This window comes from Phodopus roborovskii, unplaced genomic scaffold (assembly GCF_943737965.1).
Source record: "Phodopus roborovskii unplaced genomic scaffold, PHOROB, whole genome shotgun sequence".
Classification (NCBI taxonomy): domain Eukaryota; kingdom Metazoa; phylum Chordata; class Mammalia; order Rodentia; family Cricetidae; genus Phodopus; species Phodopus roborovskii.
The window spans coordinates 5617153-5637023 of record NW_026126470.1 but is presented as its reverse complement, the minus strand read 5'-3'; the positions used below and the strand labels follow the sequence as shown (position 1 = coordinate 5637023).

Genomic DNA, 19871 nt, shown 5'->3' with positions numbered 1-19871 from the left:
CTGTCCTGGAACTCCATTTGTAGACCAGGCTGGCCTTTAACTCACAGAGATCCACCTGTCTCTGCCTCCAGAGTGCTGAGATTAAAGGTTTGAGTCACCATGCCTAGTTCAGCCAAAGAATTTATAACCTCCAATATTTTTTCAACACCCACCTCCCCCCCCCCCTTTTTTTTTTTTGAGACAATCTGTTTATGTCACCCTGGCTGGCTTCAAACTCAAAAATCTACCTGCCTGCCTTGGCCTCCAGAGTGCTATGTAGAGGTGTGTACTACGGTGCCTGGTCTTTCTAGGTGTTCTTAATAAATGGCAATGCAGTTTAGTTTCTCTTCCAGTAAATTTATATAAAATTGTATATGATCCTTTCATCTTCCTCATGATGTAACACAGATAATATGCATAATTATTTTCAAGTTCTGGTAGTACTAAATTTAGTTATTGCAAAATTGTGTTCTGAAAGGTATATTATTAAAGGGCTAAATTTTGCTCTACCAATAATTTTACTTAATGGTTTATGAATATGTTTGTGTGAAGAACTTTTAGTTTTAATCTTTGGATCAAACAATTTGTTTTAGGAACCTTGTTCAGCAGTCTTGGGATATGGAAAGAAAATTGACAAGTCCATTAAAAAGGGGCTTTATTGGCTACTGCATATCATTGCAAAAGACTTTGATGCCTTAAGCGAGCGCATCCAAAAAGACACAACTGAACAGCGAGCTCTTGAGGAACAAGAGAAACGAGAGAGGGCTGAGCGAGTGCGGAAATTAAGAGAAGAAAGGTAAGAAGATTAAATCTACCACACAGTTCATCTGAAGACTAAAAGGAGCAGTTTTAATCTGTTAAGTTTTGCTCAGTCTGTCTGTTCAGTTTTCTCTCTTTCTGTATGAAGAAAGATTTTAAGTAAATTTCTCATTTCTGTGAATCTTTGTATACATACACAAGTGTAGATGGTACTTTTTATTTTGTTGTGCTCAGGAATCTAGCCCAGGGCTTCGTGTGTAGTAGGCAAGCACTCTACCATGGAGCCCCAGATCCAGCCCAAGTGATGGACTTAAAAACTCGCCTGGGGCTGATACTAGTTAAGTATACTTCTTACTAGTAACTACTTTCTTATGTTTCAAATTTGTATCAATTGGTGCTGAGTAATTTCAGAGTTGTTCTTCTCAAAGTACAGGAGATTTCACTTTAGGAACATGTAGAGTGTCTGGAGACATTTTTATTTGCTATGGGTGGGGTGCTATAGGTAGAGGTCAGGGTGGCTGGCGTTAACGTCCTTTAATGCACAGGGATCCTCGGGAAAGCAACATCAGATTCAGTGTGTCAAAATGCAGTGGAATGAGAAGCTGGTGTGCACCCTCAGTGTGGAGCTGCGGTGTTAGATGATTGATTAACTCAAACCTGAGCTGGAAGACTGATTTTATCAAAATGTTTCTCTGTCCTGAGGTGTTGTTTTTAAGGATTTATTTTATTTAATTGTGTGCATTTGTGTGTATGTGTGGGTGTGGCTGTGTGCATCGGAGTGCAAGTGCCTAGTAAGGACAGGAGTGTGGGATCCTGGGAGCTGGACTTCAGGCAGTTGTAAGCCATCCGTCATGGATGCTGAGAACTGAACTTGTGTCTTCTGGAAGGGTAGTGCTCGGGTTCTTATCTCTGTATTCTGTCTGAAGGGAAGCATAAAAACTGAATTCACCAAGTTGAAGAATGATTGTAAAAATAATATTCCAGAATCATTTATAAACTAATATAATGCTATAAGAAAGTGCTGAGATTTCAGTAGTTAAATTTCATACTCAATCTTAAATTCCTCTTTGTCACTTTTGTTACACGTTGAAATGAAAGAAAATGAGAAAAAAAAACGTCGAAGCAAAGTCCTAACAAGTTTTGCAGTTGCTTCCTTCCCTGTGCGTCAGTAACACTGGCGTTCTATAAGGTGTCACATGCTGCTCCAAGTTGTCCCCTACTCTGAGTTCTTTGTGAGGCCTCTTTTATATGGTGAAGGGAGCCTTCTGGTGGTACCGCTCATAGAACTCAGAGATAGGATTTAAAGGAAAGAAATAATGTGGAATTACTCTCCAACCACCCAGCCCCAAGAGATGTCACCATGCCCCTTTTCTAGTTCTCCCGATACCAGTACATGGAATGAACAGTCTTTCTTTCACTTTTAAAATTAGTTCTTCGTGCAAATTTAGCTTGCACTTATTTACTCACCTCTCACATGGGAGGAGGACTACCTGGGTTTCTATGCTACATGCAGGATGGGGGTGGTGGACTATCTGGGTTTCCAGGTTATATGCAGGATGACCAGCTCCCAACGAGAAGGTCATGTGAGAATTCTTTAGTGCTTTTTTGTTTTCAATCCTAGTATAACTTTCATAATGTAAATATCATTATAGCCAATCATACAAAATACCCTATATATGTACACACACACACATATATATATATATATATTTGATAGTATGTACACACACACACACACACATATGTAAGATAAAATATTTTCCTGAAAACTCTTTTCTCCAATGCAGAAATAAAAACATGGGGAGAAAGGTAGAGCTGGCTCTCTGGTAGCGTGCATGGGGAGCTAGCTGCATGAATTCTGGATTTAATTCCCTGAACCAAAAGACGGAAGAGAAAGGATGGGGGGAGGGAGGTAGTAATAACAATCAAGTTAGATACAAGAAATACTCTCTGAGCCATCTTCCCTTCCGTAGTCTCCTAGGCAGCCAGTTAGAGAGGGAAAACTTCACTTTTGAGCTGTGACTCCATCATTACTAATGAATGAAAACCAGGATAGCTGTCCTATATGTGTGCTCATTTATAGAATATTCTCACATGAACTACCTTCTTATGACTGTTGTAATCCCATCTGCAGGAAAGCTGAGGCCCGCAGTTCTAGGGTAAAGGTCATAAAGGGTGGTAAAGCAAAAAATCTCCTCACCTTGATTTTCTGGATTCAGAATAGAAAGGTAGGGCTTTTTTTTCCCCTTCATCGTGGAACATAATTGGCATAGCAGTGGCCTATATTCTATGTACAAGCTGATCGGAGAACCACTTCTTTCTGTTATAATTATTAGAACATATTAATGGGTTTGAAAACATTTCCATACATACATTTAATGGCTTTGATCATACCCTTCCCCGCTCCTCTCTTCCTGTTCTTCCCAATGTATTAGTGAAAATGGGCACTCTTTAACTTTCTGTATTTGGCTCATTTCACTAACATGATAAACTTTAGTTTTATTCATTTTCTTTCCAATGGCATAATTTCTTTCTTTACTATATATCTTTATATAAACAAACTGCTATTATGTACAATAATGTATTATTGTATCCATGTACTGTAATATGTGAATAGCATCCATTTATTTTATGTATACATACATACATACATACATACATACATACATACATATATTCCATTTACCTGGTGATGAGTTCTAGACTGATTCTGTAACTTGGTGAAAATGAACAGCATTGCAGTGAATTTAGATTTCCAAATGTATTTTTTTGTTTGCTTCATTTTCTGTAGGTGTACACCCAGTACTGGTAGAGCTGGATAATAATGATATTTTGATTTTTAGGGTTTTATTTTTGTTTTCATTGTGGCTATACAAATTTGTATTTCTACCAGCAAGGACTGTTCCTCTTCACAACCTTGCCAGCCAGCATTTTGTTTGTTTTATGATAATCGTTCCAACTGTAGTGAGATAGAATTTCAATGTAGTTTTGATAGTATTGGTTTATATTTCTATGATGACTAAAAATGTCAACCCTTTATTGGGTATTGCACTTTGAGAAGTGACTGTTCTGAAAATTTGCCTGTGTTAGTTTGTTTGTTTAGTAGATTAATTTTTTTTTTTTTGTTATTTATTTTGGATACCAAGTCTCTGTGATGAGTAACTGGCAAGAACACTGATTTTCTTCCATTCTGCAGGTTTTCCATTCAATTGTTTTCTGTCCCGTGCAGAGCTTTTAAATTTTAATGTAATCTTATTCACAAATTTTTGCTTTCATTCTCTAAAACACTAGGGTCCTATTCAGGAAATTGATTATCTAAGATCTTGAAATAATTCTCCTATGATTGCCTAAAGAAGTTTCAATTTTTCCATTAAGGTTTCAAATTCTTTTGAATTTTTTTTTTTTTTTAAGATTAGGAGATAGGTAGCTAATCACAATCAGATATTTGTAGATTTGTGGACTTCCTTTTGAGTTCTCTGTGCTATCCATTGGTTCACATGCTTGTTTATGTTTACCGTGCTGTGCTGTCTGTTTCCCTCTTAGCACTGATTTCCCTGTATCCCACAGGTGCTGTTATTTGGCTTCCAGTTTATTTGATCCTAAAAATGTTAAGATTTCTCCTGATTCTGTTGTGATCTACTAATTATTCCAAAGCCAGTTTTTCACTCTCTATGTTTGCATAGCTTCTTGAGTTTTTTTTCCCCCTCTGTTTATTTCTAGTTTTATCCCACTGTTATCTTTTTCCCAGGCGTACAAATGGCAGAACATTTATTAAGCCATAAATGAAATTACATCACTTTTGTAAAATGAAAGGATTGTCACCTTGTTAAGAGAAGTAAACCAATAAGGTCACGGTCACTTAAGGACTGTGTATTTCTTTTCATATATGGGACTTAAAAAAAGAAAGGTGATCCATTTGAAAGTCAAAGAGGGACTATTGAGATAAGTAACAGGGACAAAAGAGAATGGATATGACCAAAGCACATTGCGCATATGTTTGGAAACGTCACAGCAAAATTCATTAGTGCCTAGTACAATGAAAGAGTGTGTGTGTGTGTGTGTGTGTGTGTGTAAGTAAACTGTGGAAATGCAGTGTTCATTACTGTGGCAGTAATTAAATGTCCTATGATGGACATTATTTTTGTAGGGAAAATGTACCTAGGCGTGTGCTGGTGGGAAGAATCGCCCTTGAACCCAGTGGTCTATCTCCCTGTGCTGTCTCTGAGTACTGGACTTTCAAGCACACTCTGCCATTTGCAGTCTGAATCTCTAGCTCTTACAGGAGTCTTTTGACCTTGTTTTTCATAGTTCTATTTCTTTGTCGAAATTGCTTTATCTGTGGTCATGGAAATATATTAACCAGTTAAAAGGTGCAACTACTCTAATGCTAAGAACACCAGGAAGAAAAGGTGAAAGTAACATGCAGTAAACTGAAAAGGGTAAAAATAAATGAAGGTAAAAAAGGAATAAAGACTTAAAAAAAAAAAAGCATAGTAGAAGAGAAAAAGAAAAAAGACCCAATTAGAGAATAAAAAAGTAAGTTGATGTTAGAAGGTAACAGCAGCCCTGCCCTCCTTGCAGAGTGCTTGGATTGGAAGTGACTCCCTGTGGGTCTTCTAAACACAAATCCACCAGGTGTGACCGGCCAGTGAGTTGTAGCTGAAACCACTTGTCATTCCCCTCTGCTTCTGCCCTAACAATTTAGGTCAGTATCCAGGCTGCTCCCTGGCTCTTTCCTGCCACACAGGTTAATTAGCGGTGACTCTGAAGGTTTTTATATGTATATCAGAGGTGTGGCCAAATCTGCCTGCCAAGAGCCCTTATTGCATATGGAGCCTCTGCTGTGTGCAGAATGGCCAGGCAAATACCCAGGGTGTGGTGTGTTTTTGGATGTTCCTTGACAGTGAAGGAAACAGTTGAAACGGTGGATTCTGTGAAACAGACTTGGCAGCTGGTCTCTGTGCTTTCAGACCCAGACCCTGGTGCATGTGCTTTCCCTCCTCCTCACGGAACAGGACTGTCTACCCCTGAGCACCCCCTCCTGACCCTTCCCTCTTAACCTTCACAGTGCACTTGTCATTGATAGCCTATTATCAACTTATTGATTGGTGGTTATCTCCCCACCTTGGCACTGCCACATAAGGCTTCTTAGGTCCCTGAGTTGTGATCAGTTTCTTTTGTTTATGACCTTTAGAGCAGTTTAGTTCCTAGGAATAGAGCCTTTTTCAAAAAAAAAAAAAAAAAAAAAAAAAAAAAAAAAAAAATGGCTCTTACTTGGAGCCATTGCAGTGTTTGCTGAGCAATCAGCATGATTTCCCTGGTAGTACTAGTATTTCATTGAGACCAGATCCTTGCTCTGCATCTACAGCTGCAGAAGCTTAGGTTTCTTGGGTAGTTAGGACTTCCTGTCTGCTGCTATGGCATGTGTTTCTGGGACCTTCACTCACCTTAATTGCAGCTTGCAGCATGGTGTTTTCCTTCCCCAAGAGGCTCTGAAGTTGAAATCCATAACTGCTTTGTGCTGGTCGGTGGCCTTTGGAATTCCTGTCATTTTGCTTTATCTTCACTTCCTGTTGATTCCTAGCATTCTTCTGGCATTCTGTCCTGGAATATCAGGGCTCATTCGATGCACTGACTCTACTTACTCAGACACTGGGAAGGAAGCCATTCCTTTCCATTCTGCCAGGGTTCTTCCTCTTCTTAGGATTCCTTTTAACATTCAAATGCTTCATTTTTACGGAAGCATATTTGGCCTGTTATTAGCATGTCTTCATGAAACTCTGCTCTAGCTAAATGGTAAAACTGGTTCACTCCTCTTTCAGAAGGAATGTTTATTTCTTTTCCTCCCTGAAACAGAGAACGAGAGCAAACTGAACTGGATGGGACCAGTGGTGTGGCTGAGATGGACCCAGGACCAGTTTTTGCTAATCCTTTCCAGCCCATAGCAGCAGTAATCATGGAGGTATGGATTGTATGGCGTGTGGCAATATGCGTTTTTATGTGTTACATAGTAGTTAGAATTCAGTAAGTTAGGTGTTGGGACAACAGTCAGGGCAGTAGAGAATGCCCCCAGAGAGAATTCCCAATGAAGGTAAAGATGGGCGACAATGTGGAGGTTAACCATTTTTCCCCCCACTCAGTTTACTTTGGAGCCTTGGGGATATCACCCAGCAATAGAACAAATGCTTGTCTAACACACCACAGTCACTTTTAAAACATCATGTTTAATACAGTATAAAAAGAGAAATATGCCTTCAAAATATACAGAAATAAAAGTAAAAGCTGAATAAATAGTTCATAGTTACTGTTTTCGATAAAACCTATTTTTGCCATATTTTTATAGTACTAATATTTGTTCTTTTTTTTGTACCAGGATTGATATTATTTTCACATTGTGGTAATGGAAATATATATGTATTTTAAATTATGTTATACTCATGTATATTACATATTGACATAAAGAATTAATGCAAAACATTCAAGCTGTAAGCCATAAAAATAGAATTTATTACATTTGAATTTAGAAGAATTGCTATACAGAATTAAAATGTCAAATGAAAACTAAAATATAAATAAATACATAAAATAACCCTGATGCTAAAAGAGACACCAGACACATGGTTCTGTGACTATGGACTAGTACTAGAAATTACTACAAGAATAATATAAACCTGGACATTGTATTTAAAAGGCAGTACTTCACCCCAAAGGTGGGAGAAGGCATGACCATAAAGGTGTTTAATAATCTTCTCCAGTAATAACAAAATTATAGTCATGTCACATTCAAGTCAAATTAAAGAAGTGCCAAGCTGACATTTACTAGTTTAGCTGAGCTACAGACTTACAGCCTGGGCAGTGGCTTAGAGAGGGCCTGAGGATGTAGCCTACTGGCACAGCAGTTGCCTAATAGACACAAGGTCCTAGGTTTACTCCCCGGTCCCTCCTCACAGTCACTTAGGAACAAATGTCACTCTCTGACCCCTGGCATATAGAATTGATTCAGTTTTTCTGAAGGGAAGTTTTGCTTTTGTCACATAAATGAACTGATCAACTGATATAGCCCCGCTGTTAGGAATGTCATTTAAAACACTAAGGCAATTTGCTTCTTAATAGCGAAACATTACATCTTTTGGAATGTATAAAAGACATTATATGATACATGCCCAATTCTGCATGACTCGAGGGACTGCCATAATCAAGGTGATGAGAGGATCAAACAGAGACCAACACACACAGAAAAAAGTGGGCATCAGGTGGTCTGGGCTCTGGTGGAGAAGCCACAGCACATTGGAAGCTCCTTGTGTTTGTTATATACAACTGAACAGGGAGTGGGGTCCTTGCATGGAAGGGAACAAGGACACAGCGTTGGTGCATACTTCTGAACAAGGAGGCAGGGTTAGCTACTTTCAGTAGGAAGAACCTCTGTGGTGAAGCAGTCTTCAGGTTATGAAAAGGATCAGAGAACTACCAGATACATTTGCTGTGCACACTGTCAATATTTGCTTTTGGACTCCTAGGGAGGCTTTTATCTGTTTGAACCTTACCCTGAGGATGGGGATGGAGCAGCTCGGGTGGTTCTTTGCCACTCCCATATTCTGAGAGATACTACAGTCCTGATAGGGCTGTGCCCAAGTCAACAATAGACATTCACTCAGGACTTTCCTCTCCCTACAGTGATACAGCCATTTAAAAATACTAATGTAATTGGGGGATTAAGGAGAGAGCTAATTACCTTACCCACAGCATGAGGACCTGAGTTCAGATCCCTAGATGAGTGGTTCCCTGGAGGTGTCAGACAGAAAATCAAAGTGCTCAGAGAGATGAGACTGAAAACCCAGTGCAGATTGACTCCCATCTACCTGGATCAGACTTCCTTGGGGAGTCTGGTGTCAGGCGGTCCATTGTCGGCATATTTAAAATACAATGCAATTTGGGAAAACGTTTCCAGGCAACAATCAATCCAATTCCAGATGCACAATGAATCTTAAGGTGTGACTGCATAGAAACTTCTTTACAAAGTACATGCGACCAAGAGGGTGGGTTCTATTGTTAAAAGACCTAGAATCTAGTGTGATCTCTGACAGAGACAGCATAGAGGTAGACAGGATATGAAGTACATGTGACATCTTCTCTAAATATGGTCTAGGGAGGGAAGGGTTGGGGATAATCATTCTGGGGAATTTGGGTGAGGTCTGCTCCACCGATAGCAGAAGGGTCGCTAGGTGTTAGCAATATCCACCCCTCACCTTCTGGTTAGGAAAACAGGTATTTTCTCATCTCCTTCACTGAGAAGAGGTCCATGTGTGTTTACCAGTCCTGGTTTTCCTAGTCATCTCTGAGTACAAGGACCTTTGTGCCCCCGGTACCCAGAACCATGTAAAGCGGTGGGCATGGAGGAATGCGACTGTAATAGACATGCTGGGAAACACAGACAGGGCATCATTAGCCTATCTAGCCAGATTTAGTTTCAGATTTACTTAGAGACCCTATCTCAAGCCCCGTGCTGCCACCCTCTGTACTCTACATACACCCATACTAACAAGTGTACATGCTTGCATGCATACATATGTACGTACATATATGTATACATACTATAAACACAAACGAATGTTAATTCAGTTGATAAAAATAATAGGAGCTAACACATAATATTTACTGCATGTGAGGTACATTTTAAGTCATGCATTCATTAACATGGAAGGAAACATTTTAAAATAAAACCTTCAGTTTTTTTTTTTTCATCAGCAAGTAAATATATGTAAGTAGAGAGAATCACATTCATGTATGTTTGTTGGTGGTGTGTGTCTATGTGAGTGTGGGAGAGGCTAAGAAAACATGCTATGATTATAAGTGGAATAGTGGTCATCTCTGGATTATGAAACTACTGGCAATCTGTACTTTTCTTCAGACTTCTGTCTGTATTGAATATTTAGCAGTTAGTATGCTTTAATGATATATTCACAGTTCATTGTGCGTCTTGCAGTGACATGGATTCACCAAAGTGCTTACTTGATTTCTTCCTCGAAATGATCTTAAATGCCACCACTGTGATAAAGATAAATGTATTTCATTTTTCTTAGAATGAAAAAAAGCTAGAAAAAGAGAAAAAGAAGCAGACTGCGGAGAGAGAGAGAGAGGTTTGCCTCCCGGAATATAATGTGGAGCAGGGGCAAGTAGAGTTGCAGAGCCAGCCTAGTGGCTGCCACAAAAACAGTGACAGTGAAGTGGTGGAGAGTCACAAGGAGGCCCTGTCACAGCAGCTGAACAATGAAGATGAGCTAGACCAGCGGTCGTCAGAATCAGGTGCCAAGTCTCATTATTCCTATGCGCCATGCGCTGGATTTCATTTTTATCCTGTTTACAAAAATGCTTCTGTAATAGACTTTTTATTTCTGTTTTTACACTATACGAAGTAAAATGATCCATATCACATTTGCTCACTTTAAAATAATTATTTTCTAGACATATTTGTATTTCCTATAGCTTTGTAGGTTTCACAGATGTTGGTTATTGCTTATGTTGCAGTTAATTTTCAGTTTAGGAAATATATTGTTATATATCTGCTGTGCTGCATGTATATTTAATAGATGAAATAAATTTTAAGAGCTCAGGATTTTTAGTCAAAATATTTTTATGGCGTTCTGAATTTATTCAGTGTAATGTCCAATTTTGGTTTTTGTGTTATAAAAATTTATACATTAATACAGACCCTTAAAATGTTCATGTGTGATTCTTGTAGAGCTTGTATGGTTTTTGTTTTTGCTTTTTTAAGAATAGTAGATTCTGTAAGGTCTACTAATGTGATGTTGGTTGCATACATTTATACTGGAAATACCTTGTTTGTAGATTATTTTAATGAGTAATGTGTTTAGATTTGGTGGGTGGGCTCTTAACAGTAATTTAAGTGGTTATTTATTTATTTTGGAGTACTTATCCTTAGAGTCAGTCATTCTACATATCTCTCTTCAAGAGTATCACCATCTTTCCTCTTTTTGTAGGCCTTTCAGAGTTTTATGAAATCCCTACACTTAGACAATTATAATTGCTTTCAATGACATTGAGTTTGGAAGAAATGCTAGTTAATTTTGGAAATGAAGACCTCTCATAGAAATTGGTTGTATGTGTTTTATTCATTAAGCATACACTCATCCTATCAGCCATGTAAAATGTATTCTTAGTGTATCTAAGTTCGTACTTGGTTGTTGAATAGTAATTCCCAAAGTTGTATAATTAGTGATTATGAATATAATACCAATAGTCTCATTTTATTCTTTGTTTTTACATTATAAAAGTTCACTTTCTCATGAATTAAAGTTCCATGTCTATATTCTTACAGATAACAGTAAAAAGAAAACTAAGAAACTGAGAATGAAAAGGAGTCATCGGGTAGAACCAGTCAATACAGATGAATCTGCTCCTAAGAGTCCCCCTCCCCCCCCACCTCCCCCTCCTGGTGAGTGGAAGTGTCCCTGGGTTAGAAACATGGCTTTAAGAACTGCAGGGGAACAGGTGAAGAAATTAGGCAGTTTGTAGTTAGTGTTTACATTATTTCGCCAGTTTGTGAGAAAGAACCTTAACTGTCTGTGTTATACAGCGTTTAACTTCTGTGTTAACAATTGTGAATTTCTGGGTTGTTTTAAGAATGAAATGGTAAAATGTAGTAATATAACTTTACGTAATAATCCCTAGAATGTGGTCAAATTCTATTTGAAATGTCAATATCACACTTTGCTGAAGGCAATTGAATGTTAGCGGATTGGCAACTAGATTGGGCTTTCAAATGCTCGACTGTTAATCTTTTATCCTAAAAGTTACGTAAATATGTGTGTGTGATTTTTTTTTCTCAATATAAATGCAATATGCATATATACCTTCTAAGAAGTTGCAGGACTTAATGCATGCAAAGCTGTGGGACACAACTACACAAAAACTGTAAAGAGCCTTCACTGAGTGTCCCAGCTCTTACAGGTGCTGGTAAATATGTATGAACTGAATGAAAACATTCATTCACAATTCCCGTTTAGCCTTTGTGCCAAAGCTTTAAATGTAAAATTTTTTATTATGAATTTTGTAAAAGATTCATTTCTAGTATTTTTTAACAAAATAGTTCTCTTGGCCTCTGCTAAGTGTTATAATGGTAACCAGTAGTTTATTTGTAATGGTGGTAAGAAGTGTGAAGTTTTAATTAAATGTGTATTAAGAGCTTATATATAACTAAATATAATATAATATAGTATAGTATAATATGCTAAAGCAGATGTTAACATCATATAGTAAATAGAAACCAGTTAAAAATGTACCTGTTCAGAATTGTGTCACTGTATATTCAAACTGATATAGAATGTTAAGTACCTTTTCTATCAAAGGAAGGATCCTCTGCAAAGACCTTAACAAGTACTCATTTAACAGAGCTTCTAAATCTTTTTCTTTTCCTTTAGTTGGCTGGGGAACCCCCAAAGTCACTAGACTTCCAAAACTTGAGCCTCTTGGTGAAACACGTCATAATGGTAATACAAAAGGATGAGTTTTCAAATATCATCTGTGCATAATACATCCGCTTTTCTTCATCTTATCATTTCACATTTTCAGTATTTTACTTTTGATAGCTTTCAGATCCACTACCATCATTTTCATTATGCTTTTAATTTTCATTTTGCTTTATTTGTTGTTTTTAATGCACCTTACAATTACATAATTTGATTTTTTAAAATCTTAATACAAATATATGAAGACTCATTCTTGCGTTTATTCTTGATAGACCTTATAGAAAAAATTCTGAGATGGGAAAAGTGTCCCAGCAACTGAAGTGTGAGCTACTGCAGTGTTATTTACTGTTCTAGAAAACTGTCGTGCCCTGCCTGTGTTCAATGAACTGTGGTATAATGAACGTAATTGCTCTCTCTGCTCATAATAAGATTTTCAGTTACTAAACATTAAAATGAAGTCAAGATCAACACAATGTATGAAATGAGAGATCAGATTAGTGAACCAAATACAGAAAGTTTCTTGAAGGCTTCATTGAATCAAGAAAACAATTTTCCTTAATGAAATAGTCATAGCTATAATCCAGCCAGTGCATTGCCTTAGAACTCCAAGAAATAAAGCCTAGGAAAAGGCAGTTACGACTCGAGGCAGAAGTCATTCCTGACTAGAAGACTAGGATTTCACGATCTTAGAATGCAAAAGAGTGAGTCTTAAGTGTGGCTCCATAAACATGTTTATTTAGAGCATCCGATTCACTTTTTGTGAGAACATAATAGAGAAAAAGACACTAAATCTTTAGAAAAAATATTACCATAAACTCTGCATTTGTCAAACAGAAACAAACTATTTGACAGTTAACCAACCCTGCTTCTTGCTTTTGTTTTCAGAATGGTACAGGTCCCTAATAGTTTCTACTTAATCATTAGTGAAAATTAGAAAATTTATATTGATAGGTGATTTTACTTTTAGACTTCCTGAAAGGGTAGTATGTAAGGTGTAGGGTTTTTCCGCCTGCCGCCTGGTCTTGTCCCGCCGCCGCGCCAACCCCAAATAACACACAGAGACTCTGTATTAGATATAATTCTGTTGGCGAGGTACTTGTTTCTTATCGGCTAGCTCTGTCTTAATTATTAACCCATTTCTATGTATTTCCACGTGGTCTTACCAGTGAGAGGCGGCTGGCGATTCTATTCTCTCCAGATTCTCCATCTTGGCTCCCTTACTACTTCCTCTTTCCTCCTTGTCTCCTAGACCCTCCTATCTTCCTTTCCTATTGGCCAACAGTGCTTTATTCATTAACCAGAATGAGAAACATACAGAATGACATTGCATATTTCTGTAATATTTTTATTGATAATATTTTTATTGATAATAGTTTAAATCCTGTTTTATTATATAACCTGACTTTATTCATATAAGAATATTATCAGTTTAAATATTCAATATTAGAAAGTAGTGTTTGTCCATTTATATGTACACATATACATACATAGAGAATAATTTCTCACAAGAGCAGAAAGCTTGCAGTGGCAACTTAATGACATGCCAACAGACAGGAAGCAGAGAGGGCTCTATCTAGAACTAGAGCAGGGGTGACCTTCAGAAGTTGCCCCTAGTCACCTGCTCCATTTTCTGATGGTGCTGAAACAGTGTCATTAGCTAGAGTTCAAGTACTTACACACATGCACATGTAGGAACAGTTGAGAATCAACATATAACCTGCCTACATCTAGACCCTAGTATTTCATGTCCACCTCATAGTATGGGTACAGTTGATCTAATTTGAAATCTCTGTAGTCTGGCCAGTCCCAACACTATTCAGAATTCCAAAGTTCAAAGTTTCTCCTGAAATACAAGTCTCTTAGTTGTGAACCCTCTAAAATAAAAAGAGAATAACACAGAATAAACATCCCCCTCCCATAAAGGAGGAACAGACTATCAGGGGAAGGATGGATCTGAACAAGATTAAAGCTGAGTGGGGCAAATATTAAATCCAGTGTCACATGTACAGCATATAGGGCCCATGGTAGTATCATCAGCTCCAATGGTCTTGTTCTGTCCTGCACTGGTGGCTTTATCATTTGCAGCATACGTGACCTTTCTCTTGAGGCAGTTTCCCGGGGCCTGGGATTTTCTTTGACAGACATCCCATCTTGTGGTGATCCCAGTGTAGCAGCCTAGGCTTCACCTTTACAACTTTCGGGTTGCCACTGTCAAAGACTCTCCTCAGAGAATCTGCTATTGCTAACCATGCCCTTGCCTTAGGCTGTTTGTTCTCTGCACCTCCTGCAGATGCCTCCACAATCCTGTAACTCTTGCATTCTATATGCTCCCCAAACCATCACCACATGGACAGCAACAAGTTCTGCTGCCAGCTGAAGACAAAGCTAAAATCCCATGGTCTGTGGCTGTAACACTCTGTATCCCCATGGCTACAAAATGTTTCTCTAGGTGGCTTTCCTAGTAGGTCACCTTTTCTGCTTGCTGTAACTGAAAGTCCTCCAAGTGAGTTTGCATTTACATCAAGGACCTTCTCTGGAGCTATAGTCTCCAGTTTACCTTTTCTGTTGTTGTTGTGCAGTGCTAGACATGTGCAGTGCCTCTTTCCTGGTCTTAATCCCTTGAGTAACCAGGCCTGCAGTGTCTGCACTTGCTTTGTATTAAATGTGCTTTTTCCTTTTCCAGGCCAAACTGCTGCTTTTGTCTGTGTGTTCCACTCTTTGCTCTCTGTTCTCAGATAGAGTGGCTGAAAGCATCTAACAATAACCATGCCACAGCCTGGATGTTAAACACCAAGTAACATAATCTATTGTTGGTGAATTCAGAATGACTAGGATGTGGCTACATTATTTGTTTAATGGCCTCTTATCCAATCCCAGTAGAGTCCTTGTTCCCATCTGAACCCAGCCTTCACTGTTGGTCTCATCTTCTAGGTGTCTAGCAGAATTTCCATTGTTCTTTATATATATATATATATATATTCATTCTAAGACTTCTCTAGACAGTAGCTTTTAAGTTCTCCCACGTTCATCCTGAAAACCAACTGTTAAAGTCTTAATAACTACATAATAATATTCATCACAGCAAGGACTCTGTTCCTGCTACTAATTTATTGTGGTTTCCACAGCCTTCAAAACAGCTGCACCACCAGTTTGGGATTAATCTGTTGAAACACATGAGCTGGGAAGGGGGAGGGGGATCGTGTTAGACCCAAACAATAACTAAATATTTTTTATTTGGCACTAAATATGTGTTACATCAAGATGAATAAGAAATGCACTTTACCTGACTTAATGGAAAGAATAGTCCTCCAAACTACTCTAGTATCTATGACAATAAATTCTTTAGTGGAAATTTGGAATGCTATTCAGAGACTTCGTGGTCAGTTATAGAAAGTGATATAAGAACTAGGTGTTCAAATAAGACAAGCCAGTATAAACAGGATCCAAAAGTAAGTATACCTGTAATCCAAGCACCACTGAAGGCTGAGGCAAGAAAATTGGGAGTACAGGACAGCCCATGCTGCATGAGCCTGTCTGAAAAAGAAAAACCAAACAACAGCAACAAAAACGGAGATAGAAAAGAACAATAGTTTTTCTCAAAACTACTCTGAAGTAGTTTCTAAGAGGCAATGTTCATTTAATGCACAGACATTGTGTTAGTAGATTTAATGTTTAAAGAAATAATTTAAAAAGTACTTAGTGTGTGAGTGTTTTACCTGTGTGTATGTCTGTGTGCCATATGTGTGCCTGGTACCTGGGGAAAACCGGAAGAGGACATCAGATCCCAAGGAACTGGAGATACAGATGTATGTGAACCATCTTATGGGTGCTGGGAATTGAACCCCAATCCTCTGGAAGAGCAGCCAGTGCTCTCAACCTCAGAGCCATCTCCCTAGATAGACCCCCCTCTTTTTATTTGTTTTGAACACATTTCCTTCCCTTATATGTAGATATATGTGGACAAAAGACTGATGGCAGATGTGCAATAGACACGGAATGAGCTAGTAGATAATTAAAAACCAACTGTATGTGGTTTGTGATGTAAACTTTACTGACTTGAACCAGAATGGCCATTTTCAGGTAGAAAGCAGCTAAGGGGAGCTGCTTACGTTGATTTTGGGCATTTGCTTTGGTAACAGCTTGATTATTTTTATAATCACTTTTATTGCCTACAAAGCTTTCTTTGTGTAACAGGTAGGACAGAAGCATTCAAAGAGACACAAAATGCGAATCTGCTTTTATTTTGTGAACACTTTCAATCTGTATTCCTTCAATGTGTTATATATGCCACATTATGAGAAGTGAATCAAAGTTTCTGGTAGTCAAAAATACCAGCTATGCAAATTAAAGAATATTGTCAAAGCTTAAAATTATGAAGCTAAACATGTTTGTATCTTTTTACTGCTTTCCAAATTTCACCTTTAAAATGCATGATAATCACTATGAAAATGTTTAGGAAATTAAAATACGCTATCTTATAGAACAATTCAGTATCTTGTAAGGAAGTGACACAGAATGCAGTACAAAAGTTTACTAATTTCTTGGAAGACAAAAGCAACATTCTGTATACATTCATTTGGCCTTTTAATAAACATATTTTTAAATTCATCAAAGTAATTGGTTATATCATAATTTTTATCATAACAATTATAGCAAGTAATAGGTATCTACCATTGTGCTTGGCAATTTCAGTTCTTCCAAATTGCCTTGTCATAGTGGCAGCAAAACTACCTTAGGCAAGAGCCAAATTTTTTATGCCACTGGGCTACAGAATCAAGATTTGAACTTAGGTCTGACTGGTTTTAAAAAATCCACACTAATATTTGTTAGGACATCTTGACAGCTTAATTTTTGGTTTTGATTTTCACTTGCTTTGAAAATACTTCCCCTTGTTCACTTCCAATATACTTATTGTAAGTGATTTTGAACACTTGTGCTTCTGAAATAATTTTAAGGTTACTAGACTTGAAAATAATGTATGATTACTTAAGTATGGCATTAGGTTTATAATTTAGTTTGTGGCAAAGTAAGAAGCAGAAATTTGAGGCAGTGTACTTTATGCTGCCAAGCCTACACACCTGAATTTGATCCCCAGGACCAACACACTTGAAGGAGAGACCCAACTCCCGCACACTGTTCATACACAAATGCAGCCCTGGATTCAGTTACCAGTAATTCACATACTCAAAAAGAAAGACCATTTTGTTCAATATAGTTACCAAACACAGAATTGTAGTAAGATTAGGTAAAGGAGGCTAGTTTGCTTCTCCTAAAATACCTAGATAACATGATCATTAGAACGAAACATGGTGATTATAAATAGTGACTGGCCAGGGAACTTAGTAGCAGATGATGTAGATTCTCAGATTTTGTATTTGTTTTCTAGTGTGAATGTGTTAAAAAAAAAAAAAAAAACTAACCAAACAAACAAACAAAAAACCCTTAAGTATGTATATTTGGTACAATATTTTAATAGTCATTTAGAATTTACCTAGATTTTTATGTTTTGAATTCATTCAAATATTTTCTTGGATTTTTTTGTTTTTTTCTGTTTTCGGTCTTGCCCACCTATCCATTCACTTGAAAATTGCGTACATCTCAATCTTCTAAAGATGTTGTCTGGAAAACAATTAGCTGTGAAACACTTGATTACCATACTGTTTCATGTTTTCCATTTCTGTTTTTATGCAGATTTCTATGGGAAGCCACTGCCTCCTCTGGCTATGCGACAGAGACCTAATGGTGATGCTCCGGACATGATCTCATAACCAAGTCAGATGGGTTGGTTCTTTCAATATCAGCAAAGTGAACTGAGACTTTCCCAAAAGTAGAAAACTGAACACTGACTGATTCCTGGGTAACACAACCATAATATCAGGGAGGAAAGAATACCCAAGAACTTGACCTGAACATTTACTTCTCCATGTTCTGTGGTTAAAGCAGAAAGGAAACAAAAGGACCAGTAGCTGATGAGCATTTGGTCACATTAGCAAGATGTAGTGTTGATTCTTTGGTTTACACGTGCCTACTCTTGGACATTCTCCCAAAGGAAAACCTCCTCAGAAATGGAGCCAATGGACTCTACATACCTGATTATTTAATAGTCTGTATTTCTATGCATTAAACATGTTTTGTAAGGTACATGTACATGAAAAGGGAATCCTGGGAATTTATAACCTAAATTGTAACTATTTTTATATTTTTTTCTAAAGCTTTTGTTTGAGTTTGCTATTGTATTGATTGTGCACTTTTCTACAGATGCTTGCTTTAAACTGGATAGGAAGTTGACTAACTTGACAGACATGAAGTATACATGCAGGATGTGTTTAAATGTTTTGTGATAACATTGTTTTTAAAATGTACACCTATTTTGACGTACTTTTAAAATAGCAGCTATTAAAAAAATAGCTGCTATTTTAAAAAGCAAGTTTTCAGATCTTTAATTCTACTCAATCACATGATTTGAAAGTAGTAATGGAGGAGAGAATTCAGTTCTGATGTCACTGTCTATTTTCCTTAGTGACAATCTCAATAAAAGTTAAGATATGTGAAATTGTTTTAAAAAAAATCCTAAACTTGTTTAAATTAGTTAAAAAATGTGTGTTGTGAGACATTATTCAAAGCTCTAAAAGACCAAACTGAAGGACCGGTCACTTCCAGAGCTCAGGTGCCCTCTGCATGCCTGTCACCTGTGAGGAGCTCCACTGACTGGGTTGCTCCCATTCTTCCATGCCTTGAATTTAAAGGTAAGAAGACGGCAAAGGCTGCTGCTTGTCTATAAAGGTCGGTTTACAGCAAATACAGCCATTCAAATGAAAGTGCTGCTCAAATCCCATGATAAAGAATTAATTGTAACAGGACTTCTTAATTCCAAATGACAGCCCTTGTTTTGCTCTTGAATGCCATGCATAAGGTTCATCCATCCTTTACCAAGACTTCTAGAGATATATTTAGTAGTGGATTCATAAGGTAATATTCAATTGAAAATATGCCTTTAAATCAAGGTGAAGATTACAAAAAAAAAAAAAAAAAAAAAAAAAAAAAAAAAAACAATTCCCGTGTGACCTTGTTAAGATTGGTACCTTGTGTGGCCATAGACATACACTGGTTTTGGAATGTAAGTCCTGCTAAGGTAAATTATTGTCTGTTAAATGTTTGTAATACATTGTGTTCATATTTTAGCTCACTGGACCTGGATTGGTCAGGTCACGTTGTCCTAGTGAGCAGTGGTGTTTCTGTGAGTTGTGTATCACCTTGTGCACTGAGGGAAAAGCATTTTAATTTCTATGCAAAACCCATATGCACAATTAGTAGGTGGCTCAGATATGACAGATCACATGAACACAGAAGGCAAAATCTAAACTGATTTAGAGGGAAAGGCTCACCCTTTTGATTCATTTTGTAATATTTAAATTCCCCTTTAAAACTAAATACACTTTTTCTATCTTTTAACATTCATTGGGTTTGAGAATAAAGATTTTTTTTAAAAAAAAATTCTTGCTTTCTACCAGTGTTTACTGTAGAGTACAGTTATTACCGACTATTTAATGAAAATGATTTTGAAATTGTAACATAAACTGGAATCGATGTTTTCTATAATAGTATGTTTTCTTAAAGCAGTGTAAAAAATCCTTTAAAAGATGTTTT

General features: G+C 37.3%; 1 protein-coding gene across 2 annotated transcripts in view; it reads left to right on the top strand.

Moving 5' to 3' along the window:
- Window positions 1-19277, top strand: part of Arl13b (ADP ribosylation factor like GTPase 13B) — a 56826-nt gene extending 37549 nt beyond the window's left edge. The window contains exons 5-10 of one of the 2 annotated variants that reach the window (XM_051191722.1): window positions 573-775; window positions 6595-6700; window positions 9819-10041; window positions 11075-11191; window positions 12177-12245; window positions 17916-19277. In XM_051191722.1, the coding sequence (XP_051047679.1) occupies window positions 573-775; window positions 6595-6700; window positions 9819-10041; window positions 11075-11191; window positions 12177-12245; window positions 17916-17992 (795 nt within the window). In that variant the 3' untranslated portion in view covers window positions 17993-19277. The remainder of the gene's footprint in view (window positions 1-572; window positions 776-6594; window positions 6701-9818; window positions 10042-11074; window positions 11192-12176; window positions 12246-17915) is intronic. The other variant, XM_051191723.1, reaches the window with a different exon arrangement.
- Window positions 19278-19871: the final 594 nt, after the last annotated feature.